The sequence below is a fragment of the Typopeltis vanoorti genome, chromosome 8 (genome assembly GCF_054136105.1).
Source record: "Typopeltis vanoorti isolate ZY-2024b chromosome 8, IOZ_Tvanoo_1.0, whole genome shotgun sequence".
NCBI classification, from domain to species: domain Eukaryota; kingdom Metazoa; phylum Arthropoda; class Arachnida; order Uropygi; family Thelyphonidae; genus Typopeltis; species Typopeltis vanoorti.
In genome coordinates, this window is record NC_143556.1 from 13,776,632 (window position 1) to 13,799,721 (window position 23,090).

The 23,090-nt window shown below is 36.1% G+C and overlaps 1 protein-coding gene across 1 annotated transcript in view; it reads left to right on the forward strand.

The window, feature by feature from the left end:
• The window catches only part of Hen1 (Hen1 methyltransferase), an 86,207-nt gene that overhangs the window by 32,676 nt on the left and 30,441 nt on the right, over window positions 1-23,090 (forward strand). Inside the window, exon 4 of the mRNA XM_090396522.1 lies at window positions 10,820-11,002. Within this exon, the coding sequence (XP_090252648.1) occupies window positions 10,820-11,002 (183 nt within the window). The remainder of the gene's footprint in view (window positions 1-10,819; window positions 11,003-23,090) is intronic.

A 23,090-nucleotide genomic window follows, 5' to 3' on the forward strand; every position in this document is an offset into this window, starting at 1 on the left:
ATTTCAATTACACCAATTTTTCTATTAATACACAAGTATTTTAGTGGGACTTAGCATACTTGTAAAATCTGCATAAAAGGTATTTTATTACAAAAACTCCTTTTATTCAAGATTTTACGCCATGTCCTCCTACACAAATGTCAATTAATGAAGCAGTTAAGCATGTCACAGATTGTATTGTCCATGCAACCACTGTAGCAATTCCAAAAACATCATCCCGATTTCCACTTTACCCAAAGCCTTGGTGGAACTGAGAGTGCCAAGCAGCCAAAAAAAGATCAAGGTAGAGCACGGGATGTATTTCATAGATATCCTACCACAACAAACTTAATAGCATTTAAATGTGCTCAGACCAAAGCACATTATATGTGAGATGTCAGAGTCAAAAACAATCCTGGATTCAATTTACACCATCCAGTAATCAAACAACCAGTGCAAAAATTGTGTGGGATAAAATCTAGAAGATGAAGGGTAGAAAGAGAACACACCATTTGTCTACCTTGGATGTATTGTTACTGATCCTAAAGCTATTGCAGACACTTTGGGAGAAAACTTTGCCAGGATCTTGGCAACAGATTCCTATCCTCCTGATGTTTTAATTTTGAAAGAACAACAAGAGAAACAGTAGCTGAGCTTTTGCACCAAGGGAATTGAACTGTACAAACAGCCATTTGTTAAGGAGGAACTCAAAAGAGCTCTTTCACTGTCTCCCACTAACCCAATTAGCCCAGATGACATTCGTTATGAGATGATAAAACACCTCCCATCATCTTACTATACAACAGAATATTTACAGAGGAAGAGTTTCCAGACTCTAGACATAAGTCAGTTATCACTGCTATCCCAAAGCTAGACAAAGATTCAGCCCAGGCCAACAACATTTATTGTCCCATTGCTCTGATTAGCTGTCTTTGTGAGGTCTTGGGGAAAATGGTAAATGCAAGCTTTCTCTGGTACTTAGAAAGCAATAAACTTCTTTCCAACACATAATGTGACACCAACACCTTTGGATCATTTGGTCTATTTAGAAATGTGTATAAGAGATGCTTTCCTGAAATGAGAATGTATGGTTTCGGTGTTCTTTGACATGGAAAAAGCCCGTGACACAGCCTGGAGATATGGCTTATTAAAAGACTGTTTACACTTGGTCTGAGGGAGCACTTTCCAGTTTTTACTAAGAACTTTCTATCCAGCCATGCATTTCAAGTCTAAGCAGAAAGCATTTTATCTTGGCCATATCATCAAGAAGAGGGGGTTCTTCAAGGCCACTGTCTTAAGTGTAACTCTCTTCACTATTAAAGTGAATTCAACTCAATTACTGAATGGCTTCTTCCTACAGTACGCAGTTGCCTTTATGTCGACGAGTTTACAGTTTACTGTCATGTCTGCAATATGAGGGTTTATTGAAAGACTACTTCAACAAGCAATGGATCGTGTCTCTTTACAGGTTCTTTGTCATAGGTTCAGGTTATCTGCTGAAAAACCATCTGTGTACACTTCTGCCCAAAATGCACTCTCCACCCGATCCTGATATAAGAATGGGACAAACTATTATCCCTATAGTTCCAGAGGCCAAGTTTTTGAGACTCATCGTTGATTAAAAAAAAAAAAAAAAAAAAAAAAAAAAACTTTATCTTTGTGATAAGTGCAAAAAAAAAAAAAAAAGCATTGAACATCTTCTGCACTCAATCCTCTACAGCAGTGTTCAGGAACCGGCGGCTCTTGGCTGAACAAAGTGTGGCTCTTTTATATTGAATTAAAAGATACATAATTAATGCAAACAACTAAATATTGTTTTTTGATACTGCCTGTTTGTGACGCTAGATACTATGCATGTGGCGTGTGCTACGCATGACATTTTTGTGACATGAACAACTGACAACTTTGTTACATTTGAAATACTGCTAAATGTTAACCCTGCCTAAGGTAACTAGCACCATGGCAAAAATTTGAATTAATTGATCAACTGTCCTGTCTAACACCATGGTTTTTAGATACATACAGATTTTTTTAATTTGGTCTATTTAGAAATGTGTATAAGAGATGCTTTCCTGAAATGAGAATGTATGGTTTCGGTGTGTGGTACTATGGTTTTAATTTAGTGTCAGGTAATGTTATTCACAAATTAATTTTTATTCTGTTATTATGTTTAATTTGTGTTTTTACTTGCAGTTAAATTTGTGATAATAACCCTCTTAATATGAGTTCAAGAAAAAGAAAAATAATCGAAGAAAACAGGATTCAATAAAATGTGGATAGAGAAATTTGCATTTATAGAAGTAAATGAAAATCTGCAATGTTTAATTTGCCATCTACAACTTCAAAATAACAAATCAAGTAATGTCGAACGACATTTTTGAGGAAAACGTTTAGACTTCAATAAACAAAAGAAATTTTTTGTAGATTTAGACAACAAATCTACAAAAGAAAACATCGCCTCAGCAAAGAAATTTGTCAGCTTGGACGAAATTTTTGTTGAATACTACTGAAGCAAGTTTTTTGTTATCTCTTGAAATAGCAAAAGCGGGAAACCCTTTTACCAATGGTGAATTTCTAAAAAATTGCATGTATAATGTCTCTGAAATTGTATTTAAGGATATGAAAAATAAGGACAAGATATGTAAAAAAAAATTAAAGATTTACCTCTTTTTCGAGAACTGTCAAGGAACGGATTGTAACCTTTTCTGCAGAAGTTTCAAATATGCAAATTATGGATATTAATTCTGCCGATTTTATATCTATTGCAGTTGATGAATCAAATGATATTTCCGATATGGCAAATGCTGTGTGATGGTTAAATATATCACATCTTCCGGTATTCGAGAAGACCTTCTTGATCTGCTAACACTTAAAGAACACACTACAGGTCAAGATATTTCAGAAAAACCGTCTAACAAGTTTACAGAATAAAAATATAAATATTAGTAATATAGTATGCATTGCAACCGATGGCATGCCTTCTATGATTGCGAAAAATAAGGGGTTTGCTAAATTATTCTGCACTCATATTTCACATGGAGTTATTTCATTTCATTTCATTGCATATTGCATCAAGAAGCTTTAGTTGCAAATTCTTTGGGATTATTACTGCAACAACTAAAAAGAGTGATGGATGTTGTTGTGCCAGTGATTCATCCGATTTCAGGTGTTGAATCACAGACTTTTTGACACATTTTTAGAGGAACTAGGTAGTCAACATAAAGATTTAGTGACATTTACATCTGTACGATGGTTATCAAGAGGAAAAGCATTAAAACGTTTTTTACAGTGCTTAAAAGATATAAATAGATACAAAATTTTTGTTTTTGCTTGATATGACAGAACATTATAATAAGCTAAATTTGAAGTTGGAAGGGAAACAGCCTTACAATTACTTACCTTTGAACAGAAACTAAGAGTGTTTTTCGAAGATGTTACTGAAGAAAAATTTATATATTTTGAAAATCTAAAAAAATTATAGATTGAATTTAAATCAAGAAAAAGTTGATTGCAAAATAGTCGCTGAAATGATTACTGTAATTTTAGATTCATTTACAAACAGATTTCAGGATTTTAAAAAACATCAGGAGATAATGAAATTTATATTACATCCATTAAATTGCAATTTAAAATTAATAGATATTGAAGCTTTTCCTGGAATATCAATTGCAGAACTACAAGTGGAACTTCTGGAAATTCAGAATAAAAGCATCTGTGTACAAAAACTTCAGGAAATGGTAGCACAAATTGAAGAAAATGAGGAAACGATGGAAGAAACACCACAAGAAATTATATTTAAATGTTGGAATTCTTTACCAACTAATTACTCAAATGCCAGGCGACTTGCGTTTGGGATTTTGACTCTTTTCGGTTCAACGTACAATTGCAAACAATTTTTCTCTTCAATGAATTACATTAAAAATAAGCATAGGAACAAATTGACTGATGAAAGTTTGAAAGCAGAATTACTATTAAAGTGCACGAAATACAATCCAGATTTAAGTAAATTGGCTGAGAAGATGCAAAATCAAAAGTCTCAGTGAATTTTAAATTAAAACAATCAAATATCTATTAAAATACATAATATTGTATTTTTGTTCGGACTAATTCTTTTTGCAATATTATACTTAAACATGTTTTGTTATTAAAAACTTAATCAAACTTAATGTTTTATTTATTGAACAAATAAAAAATTTATATGCAAACATAAAAGTGGTATTTGATATCTAGAAGTACTGAATTAAAAACAAAATTTACCTAATTTTGAACTAACTGCACCTTTAAGTCACCAGGAAAAATCGAATTGAAGTTGCAGCTCCAAAAATTTTATTTCAATTAATTGTTTTGGTGGAATGGCTCTTTGGTTCAAAAAGGTTCCCGAACCTTGCTCTACAGAATAGGGTACTGATTGATGTTCCTTTCTCCTCTGAGAATGTGGGGGTGGGGATCTCCCTCCAGTCACACAATTCCTAAATATTGATATCTTTCTTAAAAAGCATTCACCGAAGATTCACTTCCAACATCTGTAACTTCATTCCATATACACTCATTATGTGAAAAGAATTTGAATCTCAAATTCTTTGTGACATGTTTCCAGGAATGTACAAACACAGATGATATTTGTGAAATATCATCTGTGTTTGTACTGTAAGATTCACTTACCAACTTATGCATCTGTAATATCTCTTCTTTTCTAATTACTCAAACTTTGAAGACCACATTTCCTTAGCCTGCCCTGATATGCACTAGACTGTTCCCTGGTGACTGCTCTTCCTTAGCGCATTATTATCTTGGTTGCTTTCTGCTAGATCTTTTCAAATGTCTTCTCATCTCCTCTTAACCCAGGTGACCATATTTGAGCGCACTGGTCAAGGTCTTATCAAAACCTTGTACAGTAGAATATCTGATGTGATGATTTTAACTGCCTTAGCAATGTGGTCCATATACTTTAACTTTGTTTACCATCACCTCCAAGCTTTATTGATCACTTTTAGCAAATTAATTACATTCCTCCTATTTTTTTCGCTTTTCTTGCTTTAACAGACAAAAATTTGATAATGTCATTTACAGTGATTTGGTTGGTTCACGATGCGAATTTGATATACATTTCTGCAAAAGTTAAAAGCAGCTATAGAGTTTGAATGTATGCAAGGTAGTATTTTGTATGTTTAATATATAAAGGCTAAACTAAAATCCTTATTAATCTTACAAACTGTGTATCTGAGTGTGCACAATTAAAAAGGATTCTGTTTTATCATTACATATTCAAACTTAAAATACTACTTTGCACAAATACCAATAGCCTGGACATATAATTAAGCATGAAATCCCACCCTACAGGAAGAAGTTTATGAGTTAAAGTACCTGGGGATGGGAAAAAGGAAGGAAATTAAGTTTCACTGAAAGTTTATTGGCAGAACCACAAACAGAATCATAATTCAATTTCAGTATCTCAGGTATTTATTTTGAAAATCAATGAGAGAAAGTAGAATACATTCCAAATGTTTAGTATGCAACGATCTAACCAGGGCTTCTGTCTGATCTTTAACTTTTCATGGTGCATCCTGCTAATCGATGTTCACTTGAATTGAATACTGAATGAATGAGTATGAGCTTGCAGTTTGGGACATAGCCTACCAAATTATATTCCATATTGGCTTAAATCATGCACGCATACACACGATGATGGCTATAATCAGATACCATGCTGTGTAGGGGATATTATCCAGCTGAACAAATGATGGGTGCAAAATAGAGGTAACAAATGACACAGAAAGAAAACAGATTGCTAAGTTTGACTGACTGACTGTCATTCATCTTAATATATGGATAAATAACATCCTCCCTATTGTCTAATGTTTGGATAGAGGGTAACTCCCAGTGGAGTCAAAAGACTCATTGTGAGGGCCAAGCCTATCCGCGCTATATCTCTCATTGAATGAATTTGGTCAGAGATTTCAACAGATTGTAGCAACTCATTTCAGTCCTTCCCCATGCTCCAAGCAAAAAATCTAGTCATTACGTTAGTGGTTCCCAAACTGTGCTGCGTCACCCTGGGGCTCCACAGCGACCTCACTTGGGCACTGTGGAATATTTTAAATTTAGAAGAAAACAAAGAATAATATTACATAGTTTGGACCTAACTACTTAATAAATGGAACTGTTAGGTATTTCTTTTGGCCTAGAGACACCTGAAAAAAATTATTGAAACTAAGGACTCCATGAACTGAGAAAGTTTGGGAACCTCTGCCTTAGGCCACACTCTTAATAAATTATTATAACAGTCTCTATGAAGTCAACAGACTTCCTATGGGAGGCCTCGCTCAGCATATAGAATATCTCTCATATTTAACCTTTAAACTTATTATATGGCTTGCATCCATAGCACATCCTGGCCAAATACATTTCACACTCTCCATGCAAAAAAAAAAAAAAAAAAATCTATTTCTCATCTCCCTTTCTTCACCACACCTTTACACAGCATTTTCCTTTCTCACCCTGTGTACAATACCTTCTGTCAGGGTAAAATTCTCTCACTAACTTAAACATTATCATATCACTGCTTAAAAAAAAAGAGGGAAGAAAGAGTATGATTATTATTTTTTAAGAAATGGAGGTAGTAGTTCTTGCCAGTATTCAATAAATGATGATGGCACAACAATAGAAGCATGCGCATTATCATTTACAAAAAAGAAAAAAAAACACTTATTATGTTGATAGTAATTAAATGAAGCTAAAATTTGTTACTCATACAGATGATATGTTTGCTTCCTTGGCATGAAATAAAATTAAACTCGCCAAGAACTTATATTTTTGTTTAATCCTTCATCCAAGTGTAAGCAAAGTTTATGAAGTATCTTCACCACTATGCTACTTGTATATAGAGGCTAATGCAGTGCTGGATTTACGTATAAGCTAAAAAAGCTACGGCTTAGGGCCTCAAATAAAAAAACAAAAAGACCAGCTGATGTAATTTGAAACAGTAGGGGGGGGGGCTCTGGGTTTTGTATAGCTTAGGGCCTCAGCAAGTCTAAATATGGCCCTGGGCTTATGAATTCACATCAATTGCCTTAGTATCCCATAATGCAAAGCACATCCTTTCTACATGTATAATGCTATATGTTGTGAGAAGGGCCACTACCCAGACAGCTTTTGATCTTAATTGAGGATTTCAGTATCCCCAGGAGTCCAAAAACTCATTACGAGTGACCTAAAAAAAAAAAAAAAAAAAAGCTACCCTCTTATATTGCTCAGAAAGCTCTCAATCTAATCTAAATAGTCTCTTAATTTCTCCTAAAGCATTAAGCCAACCTTCAGCCCTGCACAGGCAAGTCCACTGCCATGCCAAGCATCGGCTTTCCATGTCACCAAACAAACCCACAGGAGGGGTTGTTCGGACAAATTTATCTCTCACTTGATGATTGTTGTGACACAGCAACATTTTTTTTTTTTTTTAATTAGAAAAAAAAAAACAAAAACTTTTATGGAAAGACTTACTGAGTAATATGAAAAACTGCAATAAATTTGTTTATGCTTTTGTTCCTATGGGAGGTTTTAAAGCGTTTTAGAAGCTGTTAAGATTTTTGAATGATGTTCCGCTACAGAGCACTTTTCAAAATGAAATGGAAAAAAGTACTGGAGGAAAGAAATGGAGGAAAATACTGTAAAAGGAATCGGATGATAAAAGTTACATGAAAACAGGTATTCTAGATGCCTGGAATAATTAATTAAGATTGCAAAATGAAACTAGCAGGGACAACATCGTAGTATGAACAAGTTAAGAGGAATGCAATCAGGCATTCATATCAGTACTTGGTCTGAGTGGATAAAGTGCCTTAGATAGATAAGATTAATTTAGATGAAAATTGTTGACATTATTAAAATGTTGATATGTAAGCAAAATTGAAAGAATTTTAAAACAGTTGAAAAAAAAGTTGGACTTCCAAATAAAAACAAACTTTAAATTGAACAGCAACTTCCAGAAAAAAAATTAAAATTGACTAACATGCAGCTAGAAGAAGTTAAGAATTTTACATACTTTGGAGGTAATGTTGATACTTAAGGTGGAACTTACACAGAGATTGATGAAAGCGATTCCTCTTTCAGAAAATTGAATAATAAAATGGAAATCATCCAGATATATAAATAATTTTATAATTTGTAGTTATAATAATGTGATTTTGGTTTTATTAACTAATGTAAAGATTTTATATGGTAATGTTAAGGCTGTATTATTATTATTATTATTATTATATAGATCAGAAGTATGGAAATTAATTAAAAAAAAAACAGTAAGTTAAATTAAATAGTTTTCAAACAAAATGTTTGCATAAAATATGAAAAAATTTTTTTTTTGCAACTTGCAAATGATAAATTACATAAATGGACTGAGCAAAGAATTATCACCAATGAAATATAAAAAATAAAAATAATACTCAAATGGAAATGTATTGGACATGTACCTTTTATTAACCACACATGTATCCCAGAACCAAAAAGTAAAATAGGAAGAACTGAACTAATTTGGCAAAGAATAACAGAAAGAAGAAGAATGGCTTGTTGGGAGAGAGAGAACAGCAGGCTTAGTTGCACAAGACAGGGATAAATGAAACAAATGGATCTCGCCTTATTATCCAGGGGTAGCTTTGACGTGTATCCCGGAACAAAAAAGTAAAATAGGAAGAACTGAACTAGCTTGGCAATGAATAAAAGAAAGAAGAATGGCTTGTTGGGAGAGAGAGAGAGCAGCAGTGTTGGATTCTGATTAAGGAGAAATTTAAATTATTAATATTCCTTACAGAATCCAACCTAATCCACCATGCCAAAGGCTATACTTGTAAAAATTATTTGATATTAATCCCATGATTGTAATTTATTATTCATGTAATTGCCTTGAGTTTATTTATTAAATTTTATTAATTAATCTAAAATATGTGTTAGCAATGATAGAGCCTTATATTGAAGTATTATTTTGTCTATTTTGATTATTCCTAATTTAATATTATGAGGAGTTGTATATATAAGTTTAATATGCCTTATGTGAATTATAATATTTTCATTTTTATTTATCACTACCAGTATGTAAAGGTATAATGTTATGCAATATTTCTGTTTTTATTTTATTTTGTTTGTTACTATGGAGATGGGCTAGAAATAGCTAGCACGTGCATGGATCGCGAGATATGGTATTCAACAGGGAGATGGAATTGATATGAGCTAGACTGTGAGAACAAGTTTTGGCGGGAAAGAAAGTGAAGGTACATAAGCCAAAAGCGAGAGTATACAAGGGATCAGTAGACCAGAAGCATTCATGATAGTGTGGTGAAGAAATGGGGGGGAGCACTCACAACAGTGCAGAGAGGCAGGAAGCAAGGAGCACTCATGGCAGCACGGAGTAAAGTAAGAGGCTGTAGTAATAGGAATTAGGTACTCTAATTAGATTAAAAAGAGATGAGGAGATAGTTTATTAGCAGCACGGAGTAAAGTAAGAGGCTGTAGTAATGGGAATTAAGTATTGTAATTAGATTAAGAAGAGATGAGGAGATAGCTATTTAGCAGCATGGAGTAAAGTAAGAGGCTGTAATAATAGGAATTAAGTGCTGTAATTAGATTACGAAGGATCGGGATGTAAATTGGCAATTCAGAATATTGATAAGGAATTCTAAAGTTATGACGAATTCCAGAGCTTTTAAGGAAGATTAGTGAAAAGCTGATTTTATTGCAAAGTAGTAAATGAGGAACAAATGAATTTTCTAGTTTAAGTGTGCCTCAGTGAATACCATGAGCAAAGGATTTATCCGGTAATAACTGTCCAATTTTATATTACTTCAGTGCAGAGATATATGTGTAATTCCTCCTCTTATTCCCCACATTAACTGTAATAACGTTTCTTGAGGAAATCAGCCAGAGTATGAAGTATGAAAGTGTATACTCATGAAGCAGTTGTTGCCACCATTAATGTATTGAGACTTTACTGTGTGATAATAGTAAAATTTGTTACTAAGAGATTTTGTGATATTCAACTCTATTAAAAGTTATTTTAATATTGTGAAAGCTATAAGTCTGATAGCAGAATGCCCATAGACTGAATCTGTAAGATGTTGTGATGATCAGTTAAGCTAAGACATTTATATTATCTTGTTCTCAGAATTGAGTTTATATGTATAATATATAACTCAGAATTAAATGTTTTGTTTTGATGATTTTAAAATTGTGTTTGCCTGAATCTCTTTTACTGCACCGTTCATGAAATTATCGGACCTAGCGGGAGCTTCAAACATAAGAGATAAACTCGGTCTACGTAAGAAATAATATTGATATAAAATTAGTTGATGCTTGGTTTCACTACATTTCATTAGACTAATCTAGATATAGAGTGGTGCAGTCTAAAAATATAAATTTCTCTATATTTAAATTAGTAATCAACCAGCAACTTATTACTTGTTTAAGAACAGAGTTAAAACAAGATGGTGGATCAAAAACAAAGTAGTACGATCCACAGCAGGCTTAGTTGCACAAGACAGGGATAAATGAAACAAATGGATCTTGCCTTATTATCTCTGACATGTATCCCAGAACAAAAAAGTAAAATAAGAAGAACTGAACTAACTTGGCAAAGAATAACAGAAAGAAGAAGAATGGCTTGTTGGGAGAGGGAGAGCAGCAGTCTTAGTTGCACAAGACAGGGATAAATGAAACAAATGGATTTCGCCTTATGTGCCATGGGACATGAAGAGAATTAAGTAAATTTTCAGATATTTGAAACTTGATATGTAGTTTTCATAAATAATGTACTGATATTATATTTTTTTTTCTGTCTCTCTTTCTTATTTTCTTTAAGGCTAGAACATTTAACTCCTTCAGACCTTATAAAACTTCCTGAAAATATTTTTGGGTATATAGAACCAAAGATTGCAATTTTTACTACTCCAAACCATGAATTCAATGTACTTTTTCCTGGTCTAAAAGGTTTTCGTCATTGGGACCACAAATTTGAGTGGAACAGAAAAGATTTCGGAGAGTGGTGAGTTTATTTTTAAACTTTATTTTACCAAATCGCTCTTTGTGTGTGATTTTAGAAAATTCATGAACACCTATTAGATTTGTCTGTCTGTGCACACATAATATAAATGTATGTAATGATGACTGATTTTCCCTTTTCAGTCGTTTTCAATGGTAGGCGACTTTGTAGGCATTGCCCACAAAGTATTCCTGGTGAGATTTTTACAGAGTAGTTTACCATTGTTCCCCCCCCCCCCCCCCACACACACACTTTCCCTGTTCTGGAGGGTGAAAAGCCCAAATTTCCAGGTGGGGAAAAAACCCTACCTCTGTATGAGACCGGCTAACTCACCTTTAGTCGAAAGTGACCAGATAAAGGTTCCTCACGTCACTGACGGTAATCAAACCCAGGTGTTTCCGACCAAAAGGCTTCATCTATACTGACTGAGCCACAGAGGCTCATTTAATGATGTTTAAACTTAATATTTGGTATGCTTGAAATTATTATTACCAACACCAGACCTCCATGGTGTAAAATGCTCGTTGTGAGAGTTTCTAACTGTCATGCATAATGTGATTGATTTGATTCTTTGTAAGGGAAATCATTACTGATATTCCTTGGTGACAACAGTTTGGTTGTCTTTACAGAACTCATACACAAGCATGTTTTGCATTATTCTTCACCTGAAAATGTAAACAGCATGTTCATTTGCATTGAATAAACTTGCTGAACTGCTGCTGATATTCTGTCTTGCCTATGAACATCGAACCTTAAAATATTCATTGCTTGGCAACCATGAAGAATCCAATTAGGGCTTGTATGACATTTCTTATTGAGAATGGTCTCAGAAATAAGATCTTGAAGCATTAACATAATGTTATTGGACATGATATAAAGAGGTGTTTTATATATACAGTCATACCCTGACTTACGCGAATCCGGAGTTATGCGGTTTCTTATATGTACATATTTCCGTCCCGCTTCATGCCTCACCACTAGTCGTATCTTACTGGTGCTGGCAGAATTCGCCAGTGTCGCACATGCTGTGAACAAGCACTGACGTATTTCATGTGGTCTCCATTCATACAGGATTTTTATAGCCTACAAACCTTGTGATTGTTTAATGTTATGTTCTTGATAAAAATTTTATCACATAAAAAATATAATGTCATCCAAAAGAAGCCCAATTTTTCTACAGCTAGCAAGAAAAGAAAAACATTGACTTGGGAAACAAAATTCAACATTATTAAGGATTTTGAAGATGGAATGAGAAGTTCGATCTACAGAAATCCACAGTAAGAACAATCATAAAAGAAAGGTTTACAGATTTTGGAGGACATAAATTCTAACGAGGAACAAATTGTAGCCACAAGGCAAGGAATAAAAAAATCATTAGCTTGCTATGAAGAAATTTTGCGTGACAAGAAAAAGACATTATGCTGTCAGACGAATGTATTAGATTTTACGAAACCATCAACATTGAAATAACTTTCTTTTTTTTATGTATGAAAAACTACAATTATGATTATATTTCTTAAAAAAATAGGTGTTTTTGTAAACCTTTGGTCCCAATTAACTAATATTTTGTATGTCTGTATATATAAATGGGGTGCTTAAGGGTCAAAGCTGTATAACTGAGAGGAGACCTCCACATAGCCTTTAAAGGAATGCGGAGAACCGACCAGGGCTTCTGACCTAATGTCCAATCCTCACCTTCTCGTGGTGCATCCTGTTGGGTATCTACTTTGATACTGAACAAACGAGGATGGGCTGGCAATTTGGGATTTAGCTGACCAAATTGTATTCTTATTGGTTAAACCAAAATAAAAAAATAAAAAATGATGGTACAACATGACAAAATTTCATGCCTGCTGGGGCGTCGCCCGGTTAAACAAGGCCCCCGTTGTTTTCGCCAGAGAACCAGGGCGAACAGCGAAAAGTCAGCTACTGGAACAAATCTGAAAACAAACCCCAACTCAACATCACCAGAGTTAAAGATTGGTACTATCAACGTAAGAAGCCTGAATGGCAAAGAAATGGAGCTAGCTGAGGAATTAGATAAGTACCAGATCGACATAATAGGGGTGACTGAAACAAAAAAGACCAAAACTGGTGAGATCTTTCTGAGCAATAAATACAAAATGTTATATTCAGGCAATGACAATCAAGGAAAAGAAGGAGTAGCCATAGTATTCAACACAAAATACGAGGCTAATCTTCTTGAATGGCAGTCAGTCTCAAGTAGAGTAATGTGGGCAAATATGAGAATGGGGAACTGGACAATGAGACTTATTTGTGCCTATGGTCCCACAGAAGGTTCTACTAAGGTAGAAGTGGAGGAATTTTTTGACGCTTTAGAAAAAACAACTGACACAATGAAAAAGGAAAAGTTGGTCCTTGTTGGGGATCTAAATAGTAGAGTAGGAAATGATTCTGAGACATACAAAAATATTTTGGGAAAATTTGGAGAAAAGAGCAAAGCTAATAATAATGGCAAATATCTGTTGGATTTCTGCTCAGGACATGGACTGGTTATTACTAACACCATGTTCCAACATAAAAATGTGCACAAATTCACATGGAGAGAAGAGGCTAGGAATAAGAAAAGTCTCATTGACTATGTTATTGTTGATAGTGATGTTTTCTCCCTGGTGCAGGACACCAGAGTGTACAGAGGATTTGAAATTGGAAGTGATCACTATTTAGTCTTGAGCAGGATAAAATTGAATTTCATATTGAAAAGAATAACATGTAAGAAAGTTTTAAAGCGAATAAAAGTTGAGCAGCTCTCAGATGTGAACTGTAGACTAAAATACAGAAATATTATTGAAAAGAAAATGAAAGAGTTTGAGAACAGGAATCAAACCTTGGAGATTCATTGGCAAACTCTGAAGGAAACATTGATTGATTCTGCCAGAGAGGCATGTGGTGAGGTTGTGTGCAAGGATAAAAAAATCAGAACTCCCTGGTGGACACAGGAAGTTACAGAGGCAGTGAAGGAAAAGAAGAAAGCATATCAAAAGTTCCTGGCAAATAAGTCAGCTTTTACTCTTACAGAATACAGAGACAAATGTAAGAAAGCTAAACAGTGTGTAAAACTAGCTAAACAAAAGTCATGGGAGGACTTTGGCAAGAATATAGAAAATAAATATCAAGAAGGTGGCAAAATATTCTGGTGGTTGTTGAAGAAGCTTAGGAATGGAGGAAAGAGTGCTGTAAAAGGAATTAGAGATGATAAAGGTGAAATGAAAACAGGAGAAAAAGATATTCTTGAAGTATGGAGTAATTACTTTGAAAAACTGCTAAATGAAACAAGCAGTGATGACAGCACAGTGATAAAAAACACTGACCAGGCATGCAGTCAGGAATACATATCCATACTTGAAGTAGAAAAAGCCATCAAAGGCTTGAAATGTGGAAAGGCAGCAGGAGTAGATGATATTCGACCAGAAATGCTGAAGTATGGTGGTATAAGAGTCTTACAGTGGCTGCACTGCATAGTTCAGAAAGCCTGGACAGAAGGACAAATTCCTGATGATTGGAGTAGAGCTCTCATAGTACAAATATATAAAAAGGGAAATAAAACTGCATGTGAGAATTACAGCGGTATTTCCCTACTGAGTGTTCCAGGCAAGATCTATGCAAGTATACTTGAGAAACGGTTGAGAAGAATTGTGGAAGAAAAGCTTGGTGAAGAACAAGCTGGATTCAGGCTAAATAGAGGCTGTCAGGATCAGATCTTCACTTTACGACAAATAGTCGAGAAAGCATGGGAATATAACAAAGATCTGTATTTAAGTTTTGTCGATTTGGAAAAGGCATATGACAAGGTACCAAGAGAGAAGCTATTCAATACGCTGCAGTTATATGGTGTCAATGGGGCATTATATCAAGCAATACTTAGTCTTTATTTGAGTTGTGAGTCAGCAGTTAGAATTGAAGGAAGTTCAGGAAGATGGTTTAATGTTAAATCTGGTGTGAGACAAGGATGTACATTATCCCCTCTGTTATTCATTATCTATATGGATCACATTATGAAGGAAAGTGGTATTAAACCTGATATCAAAATTGGAGATGTTAATGTCAGCTCTTTGCTTTATGCGGATGATGTTATACTTCTAAATAAATCCGCTACAAGTCTGCAAGATTCTCTGACTAAATTGAATAGCTGTTGTAATAGATATGGTATGAAGGTCAGTAATAAAAAGACAAAGACAATGAAAATAGGCAGAATCATTGAAAATGTCAACTGTGTTGTGAATGGAGAACCTGTGGAACAAGTAAAACATTTCAGCTACTTAGGCACAATTTTTACTGAAGATGGTAAACTAAATATAGAAATAGACAACAGAATCAGCAAAGCTGGTATCGTGGGAAGTCAATTGAATAAATTCATATGGAATAAGAGAGAAATTATTCAGAACACTAAATTAGCTGTATACAAGACTGTGTTCAAACCAATTTTAACTTATGGATCTGAGAGCTGGGTCAGAAGTAAAACACTTGACCAAAGACTAGAGACCGCAGATATGAGAGTCCTGAGAAAGATTAGAGGCGTGAACAGATGGCATCAATGGCAATATCATATTAAAAATGAGGATATTAGGAAAGAACTTGACACTGTCAGCATCCAGGAATGCGTTAGCAGAGCTAATCTCAGATGGTATGGTCACTTAAATAGAATGGGAGAGGAAAGATTAGCAAAACAAGTGTTCTCTGCCAGGTTGGCAGGAAAACGACCTAGAGGAAGACCAAGATATAGGTGGATTGATACTATACAAAGTGCCTTAGACGATAGAAATATAAGATCTGATAATGTTGGAGTCTTGACAAGTAACAGACTGATTTGGAGGAAAATTATAGATCGGAAGTTAGTAATGATGTAATTTTTTCATGTGGTACTGTCATATCCTGTACACCCCTTGAGTGTACATGGCAGGAATTTGATGATGATGTATATATAAATTACATGCAAATTTATACCCTGAGTTATGCGAATTCGACTTGTGCGCTTTTTGTTGATCCCACCTACTGCGTAACTTTGGGGTATGACTGTGTGTATATATATATATATGTGTGTGTGTGTGTGTGTATATACATACACATGCACGAATATAATATAAAGATGTTTGTCAGTCAACTATTCAATTTGTGATCACTCATTTTCATGACTGCTCCATTTGATCATGAAAAAAATGTAAATATGTTTGTGCCCAAAATCTGACATTCTTCCTTGGGGATGGTTTATTATCATTATCACTATTGCAGGTACTCACTTTTGCATATAATGTTCATCCAACCGCTTCTTAAACTGATTCAGTGTGTCTACATCCACAACACTTCTTCTCACTTCTTTGCTCACACCCTCCTTATATAGTTCCAGTAACGACCTTTTGTTCTACTCCCCTCTCCCATTCTATGAAAAATCTCTTCCATGTCTACCTGACAACCCCTGGCCAACTTATGTGTCTCAATCATATCCCCCCCCTCTTCCTCCTATTCACAAGGCTCTCAATCTGTCCTTGTACTCCACATTCCAAAGACCACTGACTACCTTTGTGAATCTTTGTACCCTTTCCAACATATCCTTGTCACCATGAAAACCTGGTGACCAAATCTATGCACAATAATCCATATGAGGCCTGACCAAGGCTTTATACAATGGAATCATAACCTCTCTATTTTTGCATGTCAGGGTTCTCTGCATCATTGCCATTATTCGATATGATGTCTTCACAACTTGTACAACGTGGCCCCTGAATTTCAGGTCCTTGTCCACCATCACTCCTAGATCTCTCATCTTCTCTGCTTACGTTAAAGTTTCCCCATCCCATCGTTGCTTACCAAATCTCAAAACCTTACACTTGGCAACATTGAACTGACAGTTCCACTTACTTGCCCATTCATGCAATCTATTCAAGTCCTCTTGTAAGGCATTAACATCAGCCTGACTGTGCATTGCTCTCTCTCCAGTTTTGCATCATCCGCAAACAGCTGGTTAAAATTGAACCAATATCATTAACATACAAATTGAACAACAATGGCCCCAAAACTGATCCCTGTGGCACACCACCACTGGTGACCTTTCTCTTTCGAGATACTGCACCACCACCACCATATACAACTCTGATACCTATCTGACGGCCAGTCACTGATCCAACACAGAAGTCTGTTATCCAATCCCATCTGTTTCAATTTATTTAAGTGCTTGTCATGTAGCAGTCTATCAAAAGCCTTTGCAAAATCCAAGTACACCACTGTATATGCATCTCCTCTGTCCAAGGTATTTGTCACCTTATTATAGTACATAAGTTAGTGAAACATGATCTCCTCTTAATAAGCCCATGCTGATAACCACAGAGAATACTGTTGTTATCAACCTATTTCTGTATCCTGCTTCTCGCCAATCTCTCCAGGACCGTCACAACTCCAGATATACAGACCAGCCTATAATTTGAAGCTACAGCCTTATCACTGCCTTTATGCAATGGAATAATTTTACCCTCCTTCCACTCCCTTGGAACCTGTGCTGTTGCAAAACTCTTATTAAACAGGCATGCCAATGCTACTGCCAGTTCCTTGGAACATTCCCTTAAGATGCGTGGTGATATGTTATCAAATCCTATCGCCTTATTAACATTATAATTAAGCTATCCTCTCCTATGTCCTTTACACTTAAGTTCCTCATGATTCCATCCTGATCAGGATGAAACACACACATAAATTGTTCACTGAATACCTCAACAATGTCTTCTGCAGCAGTTACCATTCTACACTTTCATCCCTTCAACTTCATCTTTCCATGATCATTCTTCCTTCTACTTGCCACATATCTTAAAAACTCTAGGGTTTTTCTTAGCCTGATTTGCCAATTTCTGCTCATACTCTACTTTTGTTTTCCTTACTAACTGAGTCACTCTCCCGACTTGTTCTTTATATTCTTCATGTGACTGATTACTATTATTCATCTTGTACTTCCTCCAAAGTACATTCTTTTTCCAGATTTCATGCTTAAGCTCCACATTCATCCATTTTACACCTACCTTATTCTGCATTTGGGCCTTTGGGATGCTGTTATGTATTTCTTTGTAAGTTCCCATGCAGCATTTATTTCCTTATTGCTCAACTGCTCATTCCATGTTATAGCTTGATGTTGTCTCCTAAGCTTGTCATAATCACCAGCCTTATAATTCCACATATGTCCTTTCCTCGCAAAAGCCTGCATATGACTAGCCATAACACAGGTGATTACTTCATGATCACTTTCACTAACTGGAGGAAAATATGAAACCCCCTCTAACAGTTACGTCCTGTGATGAAATGATCAGATCTAGAATTCTTGATCCTCGCGTGCCTTCCTTTATGTGCTGCCTGAGATAGTTATCTCTCAAGAACTCGAGAAATTCACTTTCCTTATTCCCAAATGCTATCTCTTCATTCCAATCTATACCGCCATAATTAAAATCACCCATAATAATTACCCTTCCTTTGTTCACTAATCCAAGTTGTTTATACATTTCTTCATCACCACATTCCCAGGTCTATAGCAACGTCCAACTATAAATATGCCTTCCTCTCAACCTCCATGTACACCACACTGCCTCATAACCATTGCCACTATTTCCTCCTTTCAGGTTTACCTTATGTGGACTTAATTCCCCTGCTATCATCAGCAGTTTCCCCCTCCCTTCCTGCCCTTTCTATCCTCATGAAAAATACTGTACCCTTCCATTTCTATTCCCATTAAGATATCATCTTCATTCAACCATGTTTCACTTATTCCAATGATTTGAGGGCGAATAAACTCAATCACTGAAACCATTTCATCCCCTTTATTTCTGATACTTCTGGCATTTGTAAACAAACACAACAGTTCATTTTTAGGCCTATAGCCAGTCCTATCCAAGCCATATGTTGGTTGTGATTTCCCCACTACACCTACTCATTCTCCACCCACATTGCAATATACTCCATCTTCATACACACATTCACTGCCACTTTCAACATTCTCTCTCTCTCTCTCTCTCTATGCCATGTCTCCCTTTCCCTCCAGCTCCCCCCCCCCCCGTTTCCCCATTCCTCTTGTATTCCCATTCTCTCTTCCTCTCTCACACTACTACTGTTTCCACTGCCAAGTACTGCTGTCTCTTCAGTACCACTCTCTTGATTTTTCTCTTCATTCTTCAATTCTGATCTCTGGCATGCATCACACTCTACTTTCATCCAGCACACTCACTCCAAAGCCATTTAAATGCAACCCATCATGCCTGTATAATTTCATTCTTCCCTCATACACATGCCATACATCCACAAACTCCACTCCCTTCTTCTCACACAGCTCTGCCAACATACCATTCATGATTTTGGCTCTCTGTTGCAACTCATCATACCTAGGTAACACACTGACAACCTTTCCTACTACACTGTTATCTTTCACTCTTCTCAATAGCCTCCTGATATTTGTCCTCACATCCTTCTTATGTCCAGTTAGATCATTCATCTCCCTACAATCACAACTAACTCACTTGTTTCTTCCTCATGTCCAATGCCTTAATTATCGTACTGATTCTCCCACCTGGATAGGCAGACCTCATGGACTCTGTCAGTAACCAGCCCTCTAATTATGGAGTCTCCATATACTGCTATCCTGAAATCACTTGTCATTTCTTTACTCTTTGTTCTTTCATTCTGATTTCTTTTGTACTTTTATTAATTTCCACTAGATGCCTAACATCACTCAACATATTCTTCATTTCATTTTTCATTTCCAATATCTGTTTCTTTAAATCTTCATTCCGATAACTTCACTCTCTCTCTATCTCACTACCTCTCTTTCCCCCCCCCCCCCCTTATCACTAACTTTTGCTTCTACATCTTTGCATTCTTTTACTCCCTCAGTTTCTCTAGCTTTCGTTTCATTTCGGTTTTCTGACCTCCTGACCAGCATTGTGTAATATTTAAAATGACAATTTAGACTAATAATTCTGACAGAATTCACACCAAAAATCACTCAGACACACCTCGTCCTCAAAAATAAACAATGAAATCCCAAAACCCACGAAACACTGCCAATTACTACTCAAAACAGCACCCACCCCTACTTCGACATTCCTGCTTCTTTCACTCTGTCAGTCTATCTTTCATTTCATTTCCGTTTCTTTCATGTACACTGTCTATCTTTTCAGTCTGTTTTGCATTCTGTGTATTGTGGTCCAACAGTATATCACACGTACGACAAATCCATACTTTCTCTCGTCTTTCACTCATTCTCTCCCTCTCCACAAAGACATCTCTTACATTCCGCTATGCATACATATCGCACTCAGGACATCGAATCGGTTTTGAAAAGTCTTATGTCGGCAATGCTACTTGACTTTCGCGGCATACGTCTAGTAGCACCAGTCGACGCCTGCATGATTGACCTATTGACCGGTATTGTGTAATATTTAAAATGACAATTTAGACTAATAATTCTGACAGAATTCACACCAAAAATCACTCAGACACACCTCGCCCTCAAAAATAAACAATGAAATCCCAAAACCCACAAAACACTGCTAATTACTACTCAAAACAGCCCCCCCCCCCCCGACTTATCACCTACCTCCCCATTTCTAATTCTGTGGCATACATAAAAATGCGTTTTGTATACATGTGAGATTGGACCACACATCCACATCTCTAGTAAGCATAGGGAAATCAGACATCTGAATGAACAGTTCCTTTATTGATTGTTGAAGCAGTAGTGTTCTCCATAATTATTAAGAGAGACTTCCAGGGAGTCAGGAACTCATCAAAGAAGGCCATACTATTTGCACCAGCTGTCATATCTGTTCTTGAATTTATTCATGCTACTTGCACACACAACATCCAATAGCAATCCATTTCAATCACACTACTCTATGAGAGAAAAACTAGCCCTCAGTCTAGGAGGTTGAGAATGATAGCATTCATTCTCAACGTCCATGGATGCTCTCACATCCTTCCCTCCATAAAATGAAAAATCCATCTACTGAGATTCTGCATAACCCTTTCAGAAGTTTGTAAGTCTCAATCATATCACCACTCTTTCTCCTGTTTGCTAGTATCTGCAGCCTAAAAATTCTCAGTCTGTATTCCACATCCTGATATCATTTTTGACACTCTCTTCTTTGTACTCTCTCCACTATATCAGAATCAATATGGAAACCAGGACACTAGACCTGTGCACAGTAGTCCGAGTGAGGTCTTATCAAGGCCTTCTAAAGAGGCTTTGCAAAAAGACTTCCTTATCTTTACATGTCAAGGTTCATTATACTGTTTCCTCCATTTCTGATGTTTTTTAATGGTTTTTATTCTTGTTGAGAGGCTTATACGCTGGTTAAACATGATAACTAATATTTATTTAATTTATACTTTCCGATATTTCGGAGAACGTCACGTTGCCATCTTCTTGGGAACTTACTACTAAGACACGTGCACACAAGTACTAATAACAGCAAATGAGACTAAAGCTAGGAAGCTAGTGTTTTCCTAAAGTCCTGATGGTGCCCCCTGCCGGGCTATATCGGTAGTTCTTGGCCTTTGGGCTGAAGTTCTTCTGATAAACGTTTCCCAAATTTGGGTCAGTCTCATGCATCCAAATTTGTTGAGGTTTGGCATGTTCCTAAGGGCTGAGGCTGATTCCATGAACAGTCTTTCATACTTGAACTTGCTGCGGTGTATTACTGTGGCTTTCTTCCATCTTATTTTAATTTATACTTTCCGATATTTCGGCGAACGTCACGTTGCCATCTTCTTGGGAACTTACTACTAAGACACGTGCACACAAGTACTAATAACAGCAAATGAGACTAAAGCTAGGAAGCTAGCATTTTCCTAAAGTCCTGATGGTACCCCCTGGTGGGTTATATCGGTAGTTCTTGGCCTTTGGGCTGAAGTTCTTCTGATAAACGTTTCCCAAATTTGGGGCAGTCTCATGCATCCAAATTTGTTGAGGTTTGGCATGTTCCTAAGGGCTGAGGCTGATTCCATGAATAGTCTTTCATTTTAATTTATACTTTCCGATATTTCGGCGAACGTCACGTTGCCATCTTCTTGGGAACTTACTACTAAGACATGTGCACACAAGTACTAATAACAGCAAATGAGACTAAAGCTAGGAAGCTAGCGTTTTCCTAAAGTCCTGATGGTGCCCCCTGGTGGGCTATATCGGTAGTTCTTGGCCTTTGGGCTGAAGTTGGAAGATGGAAGGAATAAGATGGAAGAAAGCCACAGTAATACACCGCAGCAAGTTCAAGTATGAAAGACTATTCATGGAATCAGCCTCGGCCCTTAGGAACATGCCAAACCTCAACAAATTTGGATGCATGAGACTGCCCCAAATTTGGGAAATGTTTATCAGAAGAACTTCAGCCCAAAGGCCAAGAACTACCGATATAGCCCACCAGGGGCACCATCAGGACTTTAGGAAAACGCTAGCTTCCTAGCTTTAGTCTCATTTGCTGTTATTAGTACTTGTGTGCACGTGTTTTAGTAGTAAGTTCCCAAGAAGATGGCAACGCGACGTTCGCCGAAATATCGGAAAGTATAAATTAAAGTTTATTTAATCTATATTTCTAGTATACACTGTCAATTCCTTAAATATTAGTTATCATTTTTAATGGTTTGCAGAACATTTTGCTACCTCCCCGATATTAATCTTTTGTATTCTTATGAAAGTTCCCCACTTTTCCACATTGCTTCTGTTTCCCTCAGAGCATTTGTTAAATTACTCATTAGAAACTTTTAGTGTGTGTGTATGTGTGTTCTTTTCCATTATTATTTTATGGGTATCTCCTTTAAGTCAGAAGACTCATTGCAAAACCTTTATCAGTTTCTGTCATCTCTTTCTCCCTCTCCCTCTAAACTCATTCACCGTTTAGGGCAATCACAACTACCTCTGGAAACTCATCCCACTTGTTCACCCATCATTCTCCAAGCATAAAATCTAGTTTACACACTCTTACAACTTCTGCAGGTGACCCCAAGTTCTCTTCATAATTGTCATGTATTAAAGTTGTCTGCAAGGATAGAAAAATCAGAACTTCATGGTGGACACAGGAAGTTAAAGAGGCAGCAAAGGAAAAGA